The sequence below is a fragment of the Azolla caroliniana genome, unplaced genomic scaffold (genome assembly GCF_043228905.1).
Source record: "Azolla caroliniana isolate FFs.n. ecotype wild unplaced genomic scaffold, voAzoCaro1.0.p SCAF_11, whole genome shotgun sequence".
NCBI lineage: Eukaryota > Viridiplantae > Streptophyta > Polypodiopsida > Salviniales > Salviniaceae > Azolla > Azolla caroliniana.
The window spans coordinates 21,728,712-21,745,358 of record NW_028230446.1 but is presented as its reverse complement, the minus strand read 5'-3'; the positions used below and the strand labels follow the sequence as shown (position 1 = coordinate 21,745,358).

The 16,647-nt window shown below is 36.3% G+C and overlaps 1 protein-coding gene across 1 annotated transcript; it reads left to right on the top strand.

The window, feature by feature from the left end:
- The first annotated feature begins 2,615 nt into the window (after window positions 1-2,615).
- On the top strand, window positions 2,616-16,570 carry RSH1 (RELA/SPOT homolog 1). The gene is made up of 24 exons (XM_087326775.1): window positions 2,616-3,044; window positions 7,329-7,471; window positions 7,630-7,755; window positions 8,266-8,331; window positions 8,966-9,058; window positions 9,196-9,327; window positions 9,423-9,524; window positions 9,898-9,975; window positions 11,184-11,255; window positions 11,511-11,618; window positions 12,051-12,148; window positions 12,750-12,810; window positions 12,903-12,965; window positions 13,044-13,100; window positions 13,172-13,273; window positions 13,350-13,484; window positions 13,575-13,706; window positions 13,811-13,897; window positions 14,044-14,115; window positions 14,556-14,642; window positions 14,756-15,248; window positions 15,343-15,404; window positions 15,488-15,556; window positions 15,996-16,570. Exons 1-24 carry the CDS (start codon window positions 3,020-3,022, stop codon window positions 16,080-16,082), a joined length of 2,550 nt encoding a protein of 849 aa, XP_087182901.1. The 5' UTR covers window positions 2,616-3,019; the 3' UTR covers window positions 16,083-16,570.
- Window positions 16,571-16,647: the final 77 nt, after the last annotated feature.

Sequence of the window (16,647 nt, the reverse complement as noted above, 5' to 3'; positions counted from 1 at the left end):
ATGTACATAAGAAGTTTAATTTCCTCCTAAATTGTGAAGAGCTAATTTACTTACCCAGGAAGTTTGCAATATGTTTTGGAATAAATGTCTTGAATATTTAATAAAGAAATGATGACTAGAGAGTATTAAATAGCAAGAAAATTATAGAATTAAAAATAATCCATCTCCAAAAGAGAATGTGATATTTGTCTATTTGTATTCTCCAAAGCCAAATATAGTTTATGGTGAGAGCATGGGTTTTAGTGAAGTGTGAGAATCTCTCAATGGGTGAGCACTATTTTTTTGAAACGCAACTTATATGCTATTTGATTTTGCCATGGAGTAGCAAATCCGCTTCAATAGGCACTACTTCCTATTTTTCACATTTGAAGTTTGGATTTATTTAGGTAAAATACATCCTTCCAAAATATTTTCAATGGGAAAATGATTGTGGACTATGTTAAAGAATCGTAAGTAGAAAATGTAATCATGCAACAAGATTTTGGAGAATCCAATGTTTCATTCATTATGTATTGTAATGATTTTGCTGCAAAATGTTATGCATTGCTTCCCTTGTGACGTGTTATTGTCTTGGTGTCAATGAAGCACATAAATATGTGTAATTAAATGGTTATCTAAGGCAATAAGACATATGTGGTCGATCTTGGATGACATGGCAAAGTATTAGACCGAGGAAATGTTTGTCACCATATACATCACTTTATGAGTGTTTATCTCTAGCAAAGCTTGCCATGGACCTCGAGTATGATCCTAGAAAAAATTATATGCTAGAAGTCTCTAAATTGGCCATTTGTTGCTCGACTCCCAAATGCTACAATCAATCATGATTCTCATCATTTCTTATTTTTTGCCATTGTTACCATGGACAAGTAAAAAAACTAATTGATGGTATTGTCCACTAGAGACTAGTGTATACATCATCGACAATAGAGTGAATTTGGGGCATGACTTAGGTTTCTTGGTATTGTATATGCACCCAACTTGAGCATTAGGGGAGAAAGCATACTAAATTTGGACGATCACATGGTTGCTTGAAGATTCATCATCTTTAAAGCTACTTGTTTAAGAACCTAAACTTGAGCAAATATAATATGTTGTTTTGTGGAAAATATTAGTATCTCCTATAGTGAAACAATAATCAAAGCCTCAAAGAGTTCTCAGTTGATAATGCTCATTCATCTAAATGATAAATTTTTGTTATGGCTCAAAGTTAGCGTTCTCTTGACAATGAAGTTGAACTATGATTGTGTGGCAATAGTTCAAACGCTGACAATATAGTAATGATCCAGTAACTCAATTACTCATTATCCACATGAGTCTTGCATTAAGATGGACAATTAAGTGCTTGCTCAAATTTAGTTATATGGTGAAGAGAATGGTTATTCAATAAAAAAAGTGATACTTCTAGTGTGCATACAATGACTTGCCATGGCAAAAAGACGATTGAATCATTGTGGGATCGATAACGTTTGGTCATTTAATGATTCCAGTTTTTGTTATGGCTCAAAAACTTAATGTTCCTTTGCTGATGAAGCTCGAGTGTGACCACGTGGCAATAGTAAAGAGTGCAGAAAATATAGTGATATATATGCCGTCAAATGTACCCACCAACTTTTGCATTAAAATGGACAAGAAAGTCCCAAGTCTAAATGTAGTCAGACGATGACGCTTAAATTTGCAATTGAGCAACACACTATTTTATTGCCTCCCAAACCCTCTGGATACAATCATAGTAGACATTCTTATATGCTTCACGTCTTGGAACTAGTGACAAACGAATCATGGAGATATTGGATATTCAATAGGGAAAATGAAACTTGCAATGCATAGCTACGATGTATATCGTTCCTCAATTAAAGCTAAGGTCAGTGGGGTGGGGACAATGTCACTTACATGGGACATTATTTGAGGTATGAGTCTTGGATGTGGGACAAACTCATGTTCCATTCCATGTGTAAGTGGTTGGCAATAATGGGTTGGGGGGGGGGGGGGGGGGGGTTCATGGTTGGCATTGGTTTTAAAACGCCAATATTTTTAGAACAAAACATGTTTTTTTTATGTAGTATCTGAGGATGATGTTAGGCACAAATTCCTTATATGCTTTGTTGCTAAAGCCACATGGGTTGTTATGTAGGAATGACTATGGTCATGATTAATTGATATATTTTTGTTGCCTTTCTAGTGGGGTGTCACTTAGGAAGCCAAGACATTACAAATCCCATATATAAAGGGAGTGTTTAACCATCTCAGGTATTGGGGTTTTGACTACGTCAGGTTCTTGTTTGGTCATCACCATGGAGTACCAAAATATGCACATAGGTTAAAAGGCACCAAATTGATTCGCCAATGCTTACAATCAAGCTTTAGGGGCACTTTGTCCCGAGAGAAGTTGCCTAAAGGTCGAGTAGTTTTAGAATTAATACCTTCAAGATGTTTACGGCCACCCGAAACACCTTCTTGTCGGTTTATCTATCTATCTATCGGATCGGATGAATTTAGAGAAATGATCGTGTATGTGTTTTTTGATTTCCCAAACAAGTTGTGTTCGTGGCAAAATGAAGATAAAAAAGAAAAGCAATGGAAGAAATGGGAAAAAGAAAAACGTAAAAAAAAATGAAAAATGAAAAAAAGGAATAAGAAAAGGAGAAAAAAGAAAACAACAAATGGAGTAAAATGAGATAATATATCCACTGCAGAGATATATATATATAGAGAGAGAAACAGAAAGATTAAGCTAGACCTCGCCATCGCCACATAGTATCGAAGCTCTTGTTTCTCCATCACCGAAAACTCCATAATTCTCATCCTCTAAAATCGAACAGAACATATTTACTTTTTTCCCTTTTCCTCCTCCTCCTCCCCCTCTTCTTTTTCACCAGTCCAGGTTTACATGTATACAAGGAAAATCAAAGAGGCTTCTCTTTCGTTTCAGATTGATGAAGATTTCAAACAGATAAAATTTTCTCATGGAATCTTTGTGTAATTTGATACTTCGTCTTTGATCTTATTATCAATAACTATGGCATGCAAGAATCCGATGTCAGGTAAGTCTTGGAATTTCTCTCCTAGCCTTATTTCTATTGAATTTAGCTTTCCATCTATAATTTCAGTTGATAAGTCTTTCATATCACGATTTAGAGTGTTAAGAAAAACAAGAAACACAAGAATAAGCAAAGAAAAAGAAACGAAGAAAAAGCAAGAAGAAAATAAACTTAAAAAACAGGGAATAATAATAAACCTTTATCTAAAATTTGTGAATTTTTTCATTAATGATTTCTCAATTGTTCATTCGTCTTCTGAATGCAGAAATGAATGTGGAGTTTTTCATTTTTCTATCTCTAGTTTTAGTTAATTGACGAAAAATTATGTATTTATCAAAAGGTAATAGACCTTCCATCTACATTTCATTGGAATGACTTGCACATTCAATATTCGAAGGTTTTGTACTCGAAAAAAACTGAAAATTTTGGATCTATCCGTTTACATTCCATTTCAAAATTGAAAGGTAAATTTTGAATAGTGCAACTGAAAATACACTCAACTCATAGTTAGTTGAAAAGTTGAAGCCGTATAATATAAACCCTGATGCCATATGTGCCTTCCAACATTAAGTATCATCCTCACTATTCAGCTGTCCCGAGTACTCAACAGCCAACCTAGCACATCTATGTCGATGAAGCTCCCCTACGCTTATTAGCTCCTCGGTGAATGGTACTCTAGTTACACTAGGACTGCATCTCTTCAAAGGTGAGGCTTTTTCTGACCCTGTCCTCATGCTGATACAACCTTCTGATACTCCATAGTATGCTGGGAATGATGCTTTGTGAGTCATGATGTATCATTTGTTAGAATAGTTGTCTAGCTGTTCACATGGCTCTTTTTGTAACAAATATTGTGACCACTGTTTGGGAAGAGGTCATTGAAGAGCAAGAAAAGAAAGGATGCGATCATTGCTGAAATTTCAGGGGCATTCTTGCCAAAGAAAGGCATCGTAACATTGTTTAGTCTCTCTTGAGAATGTTTATACTTCGTGAGCATTTTGCTTTTGAATCAAGATCTGAGAAAGGCTTGATTAAGAAAGAAAGAAAGAAAGAAATATTAACATCTACTAGAGGCCAAAATTAACCCATGAGGCAAATCATGACTACAGACACGGATGGATTCATGGCATCTATATTGCACAAAAATAAATGCTCTAGGTTTCCTAAAGCTCCCGAAATATTATCTGAATGCATGTGATGGTTTACAAGCATAAGGTGCATAGCTGTATTAATCATCTACAAACTTTATATGAGTTGGCTCTTTGTGCCATTAAGGGGTGATTGATCCCTCACTCATTTATTCCAAAGGTCAAACACCATTTAAGGCTAAAGAACAATCTATACAATCCAAAATTTGAGAGACAATTATAAGGTACTTAAGTCTTACATAATTAAGGCTAGGGGATACTCCTGTAACAATATGATGTGCCTTATATTCAGGTTTGCAGTCTCCGTTGTCGATGACATTCCTTTGCTTGCTCTATGAGGACTCCTTGGCACGTTGTTATTAGACGTAAGGAGCTAGGCGAGAAATCAATGATGTGCAATTGTCGTTGCATCCCACATGCTTATGTAAGGGTTGATTCCCTAGGCTTTCAAAGTTTGAGCAACATTTAGACAAACTATTGTTGGTCAGCCTTCTCCATCACTTGTTAAATGGTGGAGTTTGTGTATGGGGTAGCATACTTTTTCCTGATGTGGTTGAAAGTTGGGCACTTACACACGAAACCTTTCTTGCTTTTGATCTCTCCTCGTTCACATAATTTGTAAAATCTTTCGTAGACCATCTTTGACCATCTTTAGGGGAAGTGCATCCCTTGGTGCGAGCTCAGTTTTTTGGTGCCTCTTGGTGTGAGCACCGTGGGGCACCTAGACGTCCATCTACCTTAGTCTCTGTATGAATCCATCCTTTCAAAATTTCATGGAATAATCTTTGCAGTAGAGCATCTTTGGGGGAAGAGCATCCCTTGGTGTGAGCTAAGACCTTTGGATATAGAGCTGCCATAGATCTTGCCATAATCCCTTATTCCTTTCACTATTTGGGAAAGTGTACAATATAAAAAGGGTGGGAATATTGTTGCTGTGAGTACATGATTCTTCTGTATGTTCTATTGTCACCATTTGCTTCTATTCTTCAAATGTTTTCTGTAATTCTTGAGATGGGTGGCTCAATTCTGATTGATGAGGTCCATTGCCTGGAATAATGTTTCTACCATCGTGGGGGCTGATGCCAATTCGGCACCAATGATCGTGTGTGGGGTGGATGCTTTGTTATGTATCATCTGTGATAATATCATGACTAGTGTTCACTCTATTTGTGTCCACATGTACATGGGGAGGCCTTGACCCATATGGTTGCACCATACATGAGAGAAGGGGTGACCACGGTGTTGAACTACCATACTTCAGTGTGGGGTTCTCTGAAGTGTATCTGGCGGAACTGTCATTCCGGCATGGCTAGAGCTGCATATCCTCGAGTGAGTCAATCTGGGTGGCTTGAATCATAGACAAGCATCCACTCGTTTTTGTGAATGTGATTCCTAGAACATTGGAATCCACTACTTCAACATGCCCTCCTGATAGGGTGAAAATGGCTTGTTGATGAGTCAGTGTGAATGTGTGGAGATCATTGTTTTAGTCTTTCCTTGGTTTATCCGGAGTCGTTTTTCTTTGCAAAAAGCATTTATGCATTGAGATGATATTGAGCCCTTTCCTGTATGTGTGGGTGTAATGCTCGTTGGAAGATAAGTGTGATCCTGCCCGACCCTCGTGATGTACTTTGTCTACAGGGTTGCCTATTTCCAGACCCGTTGAAAATCCTCCACTTGGGTTAGACATACCTCTGGGTCTTTGGTATTTTCCTTTTATGAGGAGCATATCTTGTCCTGCCATGACCTCTTCAATTATTACCGGGTGTGTCCAAAGTGCTCTGTTGCAGTTCCAAATTGGGTTGTATAGCTCTGATTCTATTGCCTCACAGGCTGTGAATACCTCTCCAATGACCTTGTGGATAACAATGTGACCATCCCAGTAGACAGCCTTCTACCCTTCCTTGTCCTTGTACGATCTGCGGCATACATTGTTTTCTATGGTCAATGTTAATCTTTGTAAGGTCCTCATCAGGGAAAAGAAGAGGCCCTTCCAACCCTCATTGTATTCTGATAATTGCTTTTTGACGAAGGCAATTCTTCCTACTTCATTTGGAAATTATAAACTGAGCGCTCAAGCCTTAGACACGTTCCCTTCCACTCTCCAATATTTGGTGAATGGGTTTGCATCTTCGTTGTTATACCTGAGCTTGGTACATAGTGTCCTCCTTCTTGCTCAGGGGTAGCATTTGGTCACTCGGGGATGCCCATGACTCGCACATTGAAGGTTGTTGATGTGGTGCTTCAGTTAAGTGGAGGATCACGAAGGTTCAATAAACTGTAACATAACATTTGACATATTCTAGATCCTCGATCACGACGAGTCTTTTGGCAGACACAACGAACAAAATTTTGTGCAATATCTTTCCTGAATGTTTGTGCATAAACTCAAATCAGGACACCTAGGTTGCCAATTGCGACATTCTTCTGTCAACTTAAAGGGAACTCTTTGACTTGACTTTAACTCGTAGGACCAGATTGGTGCAAAGATAATGCCACTCAAGATGAGACCAGGCTTTGCAAGATCATCAAAGATAGCACCACATGGGATGATATGTGCTCATATTATATTTGTCCCTAGTTTACGTACACCTGCCTCATTTTTCATTCTATTTACATTACTTGTATTCTGATAACATGGGAACCAGTAATATAGCCTCCACTCTGTTTAACCAGAATTAATAGAACAAATCCATTATAGATCTGAAAATGAGCTTTCCATCGATGTTTCCACATTGGCATTAATGGGATCAGGAAAATTTATTCATATGGATCAATACAGTTTGCATTTGAGTATATTGGCATTCTATTGACATGGTAACCTTTAAGTGAGCTTCCCCTCCTGCTTATAGCCAGAATTAATATGCTATAGATCTCAAAAGAGCTTTCCATCAATCTTTGCCACATTTACACTGATAGGATCTGAACGGTTTGTCTACAGGGATCTTGGTTCCATGGTGAAAGTAAGATTCTTAGTTTTTGACTGATATGTAGCCTACGTATTTGCTTTTCTTGTGAACTTATCTTCTTACTAAACATTTGATACTCTCATATATAGTGATTGTTAGAGTGTTTGTTTCTTTGTTTCAGTTCTTTTTTGGGTTAAATGAATTTCTAAATCTCTTTTATGGATTTATAGAATGCACCTTTCTATCTCGTTCGGAGGAAGTTTGTCGAGTCCTTAGTGGTTGGCATCCGAGTACATCTGAACTAGAGGGTCTTTCCATTGAATCAAAGTGCAGAAAATATGTACCAGGAAGCAGTTTTGTCTCATTTCCTTGGGTATGTGTGAATGGAAAAGCACTAAAGAAATTCAAAATTTGTATAAGTTGACGTTATATAATTTATAGAAGGCTTTAAAAATCCATATGATTGTCCCATTTATTTGTGTGGCAAGCTAAATGGAATATGAATATTTCTGATAATAAAAATTATTTCAGACGTATAAGTATCAAGGGGCTAACATTAGCAGAAGGAGGAAACCACGGTTAGTACCAATGAGATGTCATTCTGCTGAAAAACGTGCACAAGCATCAAGTTCTGTCACACAAGAGACACTTTGGAAGGTAAAAAATAATCTTTTGTGCTTATGAGTATGAGGTTTAAAACACCCATGAATCAGCTTGAAATATGGCTGAGTAATAGATTGATAATAGGTACCACAATGAAGGAATTATAACTGGAAGTATAAAAGTTTCTTTTATCCTAAATCTACTATTATTGGTCACCCGAATCGTGTAAGTGTAAATGCTTAGGTATTGGGACTTAATGTGCCAAAGTTGAACATAGCCATGTATACATTCATCACTTCCAAATATTACATATGCCCACTTTTTCTCTTCAGATAGCTTCAGATAGCTGAAAATGCAGATGTTCTTTCTTTATAGATAACTTATTCACAGTTCAAAAATGGGTATAATAAAATCACCATTCTACTGTAAATTGTTTTTAATAGAAAATTTACTAATGAATGTAATACTAAGCTCAATTCATTTTGAAGGTGACCAGAGATTTACCTATTGCTAAGATAGACGCGGAAGTCATTTTGCTAATTTTCTAGTGGTCATTTTAACCAGGGTTTGAAACCAGTGATTACCTACTTGTCCCCTTCAGAACTTGACAGAGTACAAAGTGCTTTGAAGGTATGGAACATGTGTAAATTTGTTAGGTTGCTTAGTAGATTTGTGGCCACATTTATAGAGCAGGATTGCAGAACGAATTAGAATGACATATATTATAGGCATTTGCTTTGTAGTTTATAAATGGTTAACTGAAAGAGCACGTAATTTTTTTTTTCTCAATGCCAAGAATAATGCACAAATTTTTGATGGAATGAATTAGGTATCTACTGTTGTTCTAGGCTTAGAAATTAAGTAGTAGACATTGAAATGTATATTTCCAATGACATCCTCTCAAATTCTTTATATATACCTACTGTTTAGTTATATATATGAATACATTCTATACCTATAACTATTCTCCATCAAAATTGTGCCTTCTGATTAAGTATATGCATGGATAAGGACTTCATGACTAAGTATATGCAGGTACTAGGTATCTCTGCCCCTTCTAGATAACATGGATAATATAATATCAAAATGGAACTTCAGTCATCATGCTAATATGTAGATTTCCCATCATTACTTCTCCTTTGCTGTTTGCAAGGATGTGGAAACTAGTGCAACTTGATGACAATTCCTTTACTTGGTATTGTGTTTGTTGTTTTTTAAAATCTATATTCTTTGTTCCAATCCTGATGGAGTGAAAATCATTCAGCTCGCCTTTGAAGCTCATGATGGTCAGAAAAGAAAAAGTGGCGAACCCTTCATTATTCATCCTGTTGAGGTGACACGGATTCTGGGTGAACTTGTATGTGTTGCTTGCTATCTTCATATTGTGTCAATATTTAGATTCCATTTCTTTTTCATTCATTTCACAGTTTCTGTTTTCTGCTAGATTAACATAACAGAATATAGAGATATATATTGCTGAAAGTACTTTTGCAGGAACTTGATTGGGAGACACTAGCTGCTGGTTTATTACATGATACTGTCGAGGATACAGATGTGGTCACTTTTGAGAGAATAGAAGAGGACTTTGGACCAGTTGTACGGAGGATTGTGGAAGGTGAAACTAAGGTAACACATCTATGAGCGTCCATATCAAAGTAAGAGTCTCACAATACCTATGATGGTATCTCGAATACTGATTAGCTTCTCTCTACTTTATGAAGGTGTCAAAACTAGGGAAACTGCAGTGTGCTCCCTCTGGGACTGTTTCAGGTGATGTCAAAGCAGACGATCTCAGGCAGATGTTTCTGGCAATGACTGAGGAGGCAAGGATCCTACTATCCGCCTCCATTTCCAGATTCTCAAAATGAACCCAGAATACCTGCATAATGCTATGTCAGATATTAATTGGATTCTTAAAGATTTATACACCATTGTGGTTTAAAAGTCTATATTAATTTTCTGGTTCATAGTCCTTTGCTTCATGTTTTCTGCCTTCTAACATCAGTAGTATCTTCTATTAATAGATCATAATCCCACGTGTTTCTAATTTTTGAATAATGACTGACTGTAATCTAATTAATCAGGTGATATAGAAACAGTATACTGTGATATGTACAGATTTTTATATGTTAAAGCTCAAGTAAATCAATATAGAGAAGTTACTAATTTCTGTGATGATTATGTACTCGACTCTAGGTTCGCGTTATTGTGGTGAAGCTGGCTGATAGGTTGCACAACATGCGAACTCTTATGCATATGCCTCCACACAAGCAGGTATATTTTCAGTGTTCTTATTGGTTGATTAAAGTGAAAGGGAGTAGTGAGTGAACCATAGTCAAATGACAACACCCTTTTGGTATGAATAAGAGGAAGTGGAACATGAAAAACACCATGTTCGTCATGTATTGTTTTTATGAAATAAGAGGGAGGTACTATTGCCTCTTTAAGCAAGGCATTGGCCCACGGCACAAGGTAATGAATAGAAAATGAGAACTAACAGTGCTTGGGGCTTTTCTTTCTAGAATTGAAGAGACACAGGGAGAAGGTTTTGAAGGACAACAACACAACCACACAACCACACAACCACACAACCACACAAGCTCATAAACAAAGAACAATCACAATGTTCTTTAGCCCCATCACTCCAACTCATGCTACAAGTCAATCAAGGGCTACACATATGGGAGGGTTACAATTAGGACATTGCAAATAGGTTACAATAGATCGGGCAATAGCAATTTGTCATGCACATAGGCCACGGCCTCATGAACCACGATCTCACCACCATTGTCATCGATAGATAAAGGCCGTTATCTCCCACCATTGCAGGTGCTTCCTTTGCGTCAGGGACCTCTCCATTCTAGATCAACCTATGCTAGAGATTTTTCAAAGAAACAAATTACCAATATCTGAATTGAGAGCTTACATGTATAGATGACAAATTTCTATTTCTATTTTCTTTTTTACTTGGTTATGTCTATTTTTTGTTTGCTGTCCTCAAAGGCGAGACAGCATTTTAAGTTGTAATCTCTTGTTTGTCTTATAGGCCATTTTCTGACTTAGTCATGTATAGTCATTGCTGTACTCAAAAGACGTTAATATGTCTTCCTTCCTTTCTTTTTCTGACTTAGTCATGTATAGTCATTGCTATACACAAATCGTGGGAGTGCATCCATATCTGTGCCATACCCTTCATTCTTTCATTTGTGAATACCAACAGCTGGTTTCACCATCCTCTGATAGTTGTAGAGTTGAGGGAAGAGCCAGTCATAGATACTGATGCCTAGGTAATTCCCAGATTTAATGTATGTGATTCATGAAGACAATGTTGGTGAATATACTGGTGTCTCAAAACATATTGTTTGGTTTTCAAGAAAACGTTTTATCTCTTAGAAGAGGTTTCATTTTTTCTGCTTTTCTTTGGACATTATTATCTTGGTTTTGTTTAAGGTATCAGAAAACTTTGTGCTTGTATATTTCAGAATTACATAGCTTCAGAGACCCTTCAAGTGTTTGCACCTCTGGCAAAGCTCCTTGGCATGTACAAAATAAAGGTTTGTAGATAGATGATCTCCATTCAGTTTTCCGTTTTATCTATTGCTTATATTCAAGCATAACTTATAATCTGCAAGGCTTATTTTTATGAGGAATTTCGAAACATAAATTCTTTGTAGAGAACCATGAGATGTCATGATTATTTTAGCTTTCTCCTATGCGATTGTAAAGATTAAATATAGCTTGATTTTAGCATTTAGTTTAATGGGTTTACACATCTAGTGATTATGACAGTTTGGCTTCTCTATGTGCAGTCGGAGTTAGAGGATCTCTCATTTATGTATTCTCATCCTGAAGATTATGCTAATTTGAAGAAGAGAGTTGAAGAAGTTTACAGTGAACATGAAGATGAAGCACTTGAGGTAAGGGCTAGGAATAATGACAATTAATTTGATGATTATATGTAACATGAAGATGAAGCACTTGAGGTAAGGGCTAGGAATAATGACAATTAATTTGATGATTATATGTAACATGAAGATGAAGCACTTGAGGTAAGGGCTAGGAATAATGACAATTAATTTGATGATTATATGTAACATGAAGATGAAGCACTTGAGGTAAGGGCTAGGAATAATGACAATTAATTTGATGATTATATGTAACATGAAGATGAAGCACTTGAGGTAAGGGCTAGGAATAATGACAATTAATTTGATGATTATATGTAACATGAAGATGAAGCACTTGAGGTAAGGGCTAGGAATAATGACAATTAATTTGATGATTATATGTACAGCATGGCATAACATATCATACCATTTTATAATACCCTCATGAACTTGCTATCCTAGGCTAGACGACATTTGCTTGAGCACATTGCTGAAGATCAATTCCTTACTTTCATGGGAGTAGATGTGAAGGTGCAGACTTTATGCAAGGAACTGTACAGGTATTAATTTGCAATTAAATTAATTTTTACAAGTAGATAATTGTCTGCCATCTGTTGTGGTAGTCATGAGATTGGAATCAGATATTTTTTATTTATTTTGTTCCTCGGTTTCCTTACTGTGTTCAAAGATATGATAGACTATCCATCACTTTTATCATTGCTATATGGTCATGTCATGATACAGCCAATCTTGCATCGTCATTCAGTTAGCCAGATGATCCACCTGACCAGTATTTAAAGCAGATGCTGGAATTTCATCATCCCATTGAAAACTCTCATGAACATGATGCAAATGTGACATAAATGGCTTGTCTGAAGATCCTTTTACTTTTCTGGCTTTATATCTTTCCATTACCTTAAGCTTGCCAATTGAAGTCAGTTTCATTGATGTTTATTGATTATTTGTAATATGTTTCATCCTTTGAACTTCTATTCGATAAAGTGAAGGGATTTGCTTGAAGGAAAGAGTGAATATGATTTAAATGGGATGGTAGCATCGATAGAAACTTCATATTAAATGTTGCTATCTGTTCGAATTTTTTTTTAAAGGTGCATCTTTGCCAAGCCATTGATTGTAAGATCATAACTATTTCCTTTTTAGCATTTACAAGAAGCTTGTGGAATTCAAAGGGTCTATAAATGAAGTTCGAGATATAGCTCAGGTTCTTCTTTTTTGGAACATACTGCCCTCAATGTTGTCTTATTTAAGATGTCATATAGGCAATATGAAAATATCTAATTGTCTGTTTTGTAGTTGAGAATCATCCTTTCTCCAAAGGCACATTCAAGAGGAGCAGCCTTGTGTAATCATGAACAGGTGAGGTATTGCATCATCAAACCAAAGCTTCAACTAAATATTTTAGAAATGGGAACTTACGATAGTATTTTATAACAGGTTTGTTACCATGTACTTGGATTGATTCATCAAACGTGGACTCCAGTACCACAATCGGTATGGTGAAAACCTGAATGTGTTGCTCTTTACAGTCACGGGTGAATTTACACAATGCGATTGCTCTGCAGGTGAAAGACTACATTGCCACTCCAAAACCCAATGGGTATCAAAGCCTCCATACCAGCGTGCTTCCCTTCTTGTATGAAAATACTTTTCGTTTAGAGATCCAGGTGATTTGTAATTTCCTGCTTGAATAAATGTTCAATCTCAATGTAGCTCCAGCTTACTGATTTGTGCGGATTGCAGATACGGACAGAAGAAATGGATATCCTGGCCGAACGAGGAATTGCAGCACATTACAGTGGAAGATCTAGCTGTTCGTTTTTACTTGGTTCAAATAATTCACAGAAAATGATGAACAATGTTGATCTAGCACGGAGGGTGAGAGTGGCAATATTGATGTTATTGCAGTAATTATTTCATATTTGAGAGTTTGATCATGGAGATGTTTGAAATCTCTATGTTTCATAGGTGAGTTGGCTGAATGCTATAAGAGAATGGCAAGAGGAATTTGTGGGTAACATGTCTGCCCAAGAATTTGTTGACACTGTTACTGGGGATCTGTTTGGAAGTCGAGTTTTTGTATTCACACCAAAAGGAGAGGTATACAATTTTGTTCCCTATGGGCTATAGAAGTCACCACGAATGGATTTTAGTTTAGTGAATCAGAAGTTGAATCACATCAAATCTCTATTTTTTTTTTGTAGATTAAGAATCTTCCCAAAGGTGCCACAGTTATTGATTATGCATACCAAATACATACAGAGTTGGGAAATAGTATGGTGGCTGCAAAGGTACTCAAAAGTTGGAATAATATATCTTGTTTAAATGTAACTGGATGACTAGGATTTTTAGTCTTAAAAATGTATGTGTGTGTGTGTGTGTATATATATATATATTGAGCGATTATTTACCAACATGTCTACTGATTTGGTTGTAGGTAAATGGCAATTTAGTATCACCAGCTCATACCTTAGCCAATGCAGAAGTTGTTGAGGTTTTAACCTATGATGTAAGTCTATTTCCCAAGTGTAAATCAAAATTTGGTTTGCTACAGGGATCATGATAGTTTAGTAACAAGATTTAATTAGATTCCTTGATAATAAGAGTCATGAATGTTGTCTGGTTGTTAACAATAAACTCAGCTTTTTTTTCAATGAAATAATATATAATCAGCATTCTCCATGATCTGATGTATGTGGATTCTTAGTGTGTTATGTAACTCTTGGTGCGTCCTCTTTCATCTATCTGTCTTTCAACCTATGATACATACATCATTTGTGCCTAAATTCATTTACATATATCAAAATATATATCCAAGTAACTGGTAACTGTGCAACCATATCCCAAACTCCCACAATATAGTAGAGGTAATCCAAACATAGTCCAAAGAGTGTCTAAGAAAGCGAGGATCCCTGTTTCACAAATATGTTTTTACTCTATATGCTGCAGGGTCTGTCCATAAAGTCAGTTTTCCACCGTCACAAACAATGGTTACAACATGCTAAGACACGCAGTGCTCGACATAAGATCACCAAGGTTTTATTAAAGACTTAACCTTTATATTTGTATATGATACCTAAAAGTCTACCTTGATTGAGTGATTATAGGCATACGTATTGAACATTTTATGATACTCATTTGGTTGGCAGTTCCTGAAGGACCAAGCTGCATTAGCCGCTGATGAAATCACTGCTGATTCTGTGAGGAGTTTTGTATTTGAGCTAGATAAGATGGATAGAAGTTCACTGAATGATGGGGTAAATGAAATGATTACGGATGAACTTTCCAATTGGGATTTTCTTGGTACTGGTTTTGGTGTACCGAAGTATATTAACACCCCTTCAGCTACTCCTCAATACAAAGATTTGAGCAGCAAAATACTTGAAGGAGGCAGAACATTTCCACCACAAATAAATGGGAAGAAAAATAAAAAACCTGATGAAATGTCACCCTATCTCACTGTTGACTCAAATCTCAGTAGGAATGCTGTACTTGGATCATTTACAAGACCTGCATTTCTCTCAATAAATAGAGAAGTCAAAGCAAGTTTAGAAAACTGGCAAGCTAGCAAAGTTGCTTCATGGCAAGGATCAGAAAGCCAATCAATCCAATGGTTCAGTGTTCTCTGTCTTGATCGGAAAAGTAAGTCTCTTTTCTAGTTGTGTATTATATTCTGATCATCAGGTTTATCTGCATGCATTCTTCTTATTTGAGGGTATCAAATTTTATGTCTCAGGCATGCTAGCAGAAGTTGCTTCAACCCTTGGAGATGCTGGAATTCTTATTTGCGCATGTGCAGTAAGATTTTAAGTTCTGGAGCATAGAATAAGAGGAAATAGATGTGTTCCTTATTACAATTGATTTGTAATTTCTCTTTGTAGGCGGAGACTGATAAGGACAGAGGACTGGGGGTAATGCTCTTCCATATCGATGGGAGTATTGAAAACCTTGTAAGTTCTTTATATTATTTTCCAAAATATAGCATTGTTTCGATCCCGAGTTCAAGAAAAATTTCTTTTCTAATCTGCTGAGTTCCTTTTGTGTGCATGAAATTATAGGAAGTGAAGAGGAAATACCTGTCCAATTAGCAATGAAGTAGAAATTTTATATAGGTTTCTGACGGATTCATCTAGGAAATTGTGAGGATATACTACAAACTTATAGAGGGATTGAATATATTTCAATCGGATGTATGAATGAAATAAATAGGAAATTATGAAAAAATACCATAATTTATATGGATTTAATAGGATGACATATTTTTGTCAAAATTTCTTTATAAATAGTTCCAACTGGCACATTAAAAAATTCAATTGCCATTTTAGTGAGTGAGATCACCTTTTCTCTGGGATGGAAGTTACATAACATCTTCTATTTATTTGCTGCTAGATGATTGCATACACCGACATCACATTTATTCCAGGAGTTATAAACTTGTCGACTGGATGCACGTGGCAAGCAAAAAGTTATACGTAATTCTCGATGAAACACTATTCCAAGAGGAATTGAATGGGAAATTTTGGTTGTTCGTAGCTGTGGTTGTAAATTGATGATGTTATGGAGGTTGCATGTGGGGATTGTTCGTTCAGAATGATAAGTAGCCAAGAAACAGAGCTCGCGGCCATGTATTATATATACTTGAGCAAATAGTTGGAAGAAGTTTGGAAGCTAACGAAGGAATTGCCAAGAGTGTAACACTATCCTATTATATTTTGTTCTCGTTCAGGAATACTTCTTTCATTGGCTGCATGTAAAGACATTTCCTCATGGCATGAAGCAAGCTCTGGGGTCTGTGCTATATACCATGTATTTCTAGAAAGTATGCTATATTCTCTATAGCATGTTGTAATAAATCCTGATGTGATATCAGATGTATAACACAGTTTTGACATTGAGGCAAGTTAGGATATTATGTTGCTCATATTATAGTGCTATTCACATATAGAAAGCGCATTTTTTGTGCTGATGTGTATGAAGGTATTTACATTCAATGCGAACCGCCTATTCACTGTTTTTTATGCTATTTTCCCTTTGCTGGCGA

Bases quoted from the DNA above. Each gene is read 5' to 3' on its own strand.
- RSH1 (XM_087326775.1), top strand. From the start codon at position 3,020: ATGGCATGCAAGAATCCGATGTCAG. The intron at 8,332-8,965 runs GTATGGAACATG...AAAATCATTCAG, and splicing joins GAGTACAAAGTGCTTTGAAG to CTCGCCTTTGAAGCTCATGA. The intron at 14,116-14,555 runs GTAAGTCTATTT...TATATGCTGCAG, and splicing joins TTGAGGTTTTAACCTATGAT to GGTCTGTCCATAAAGTCAGT.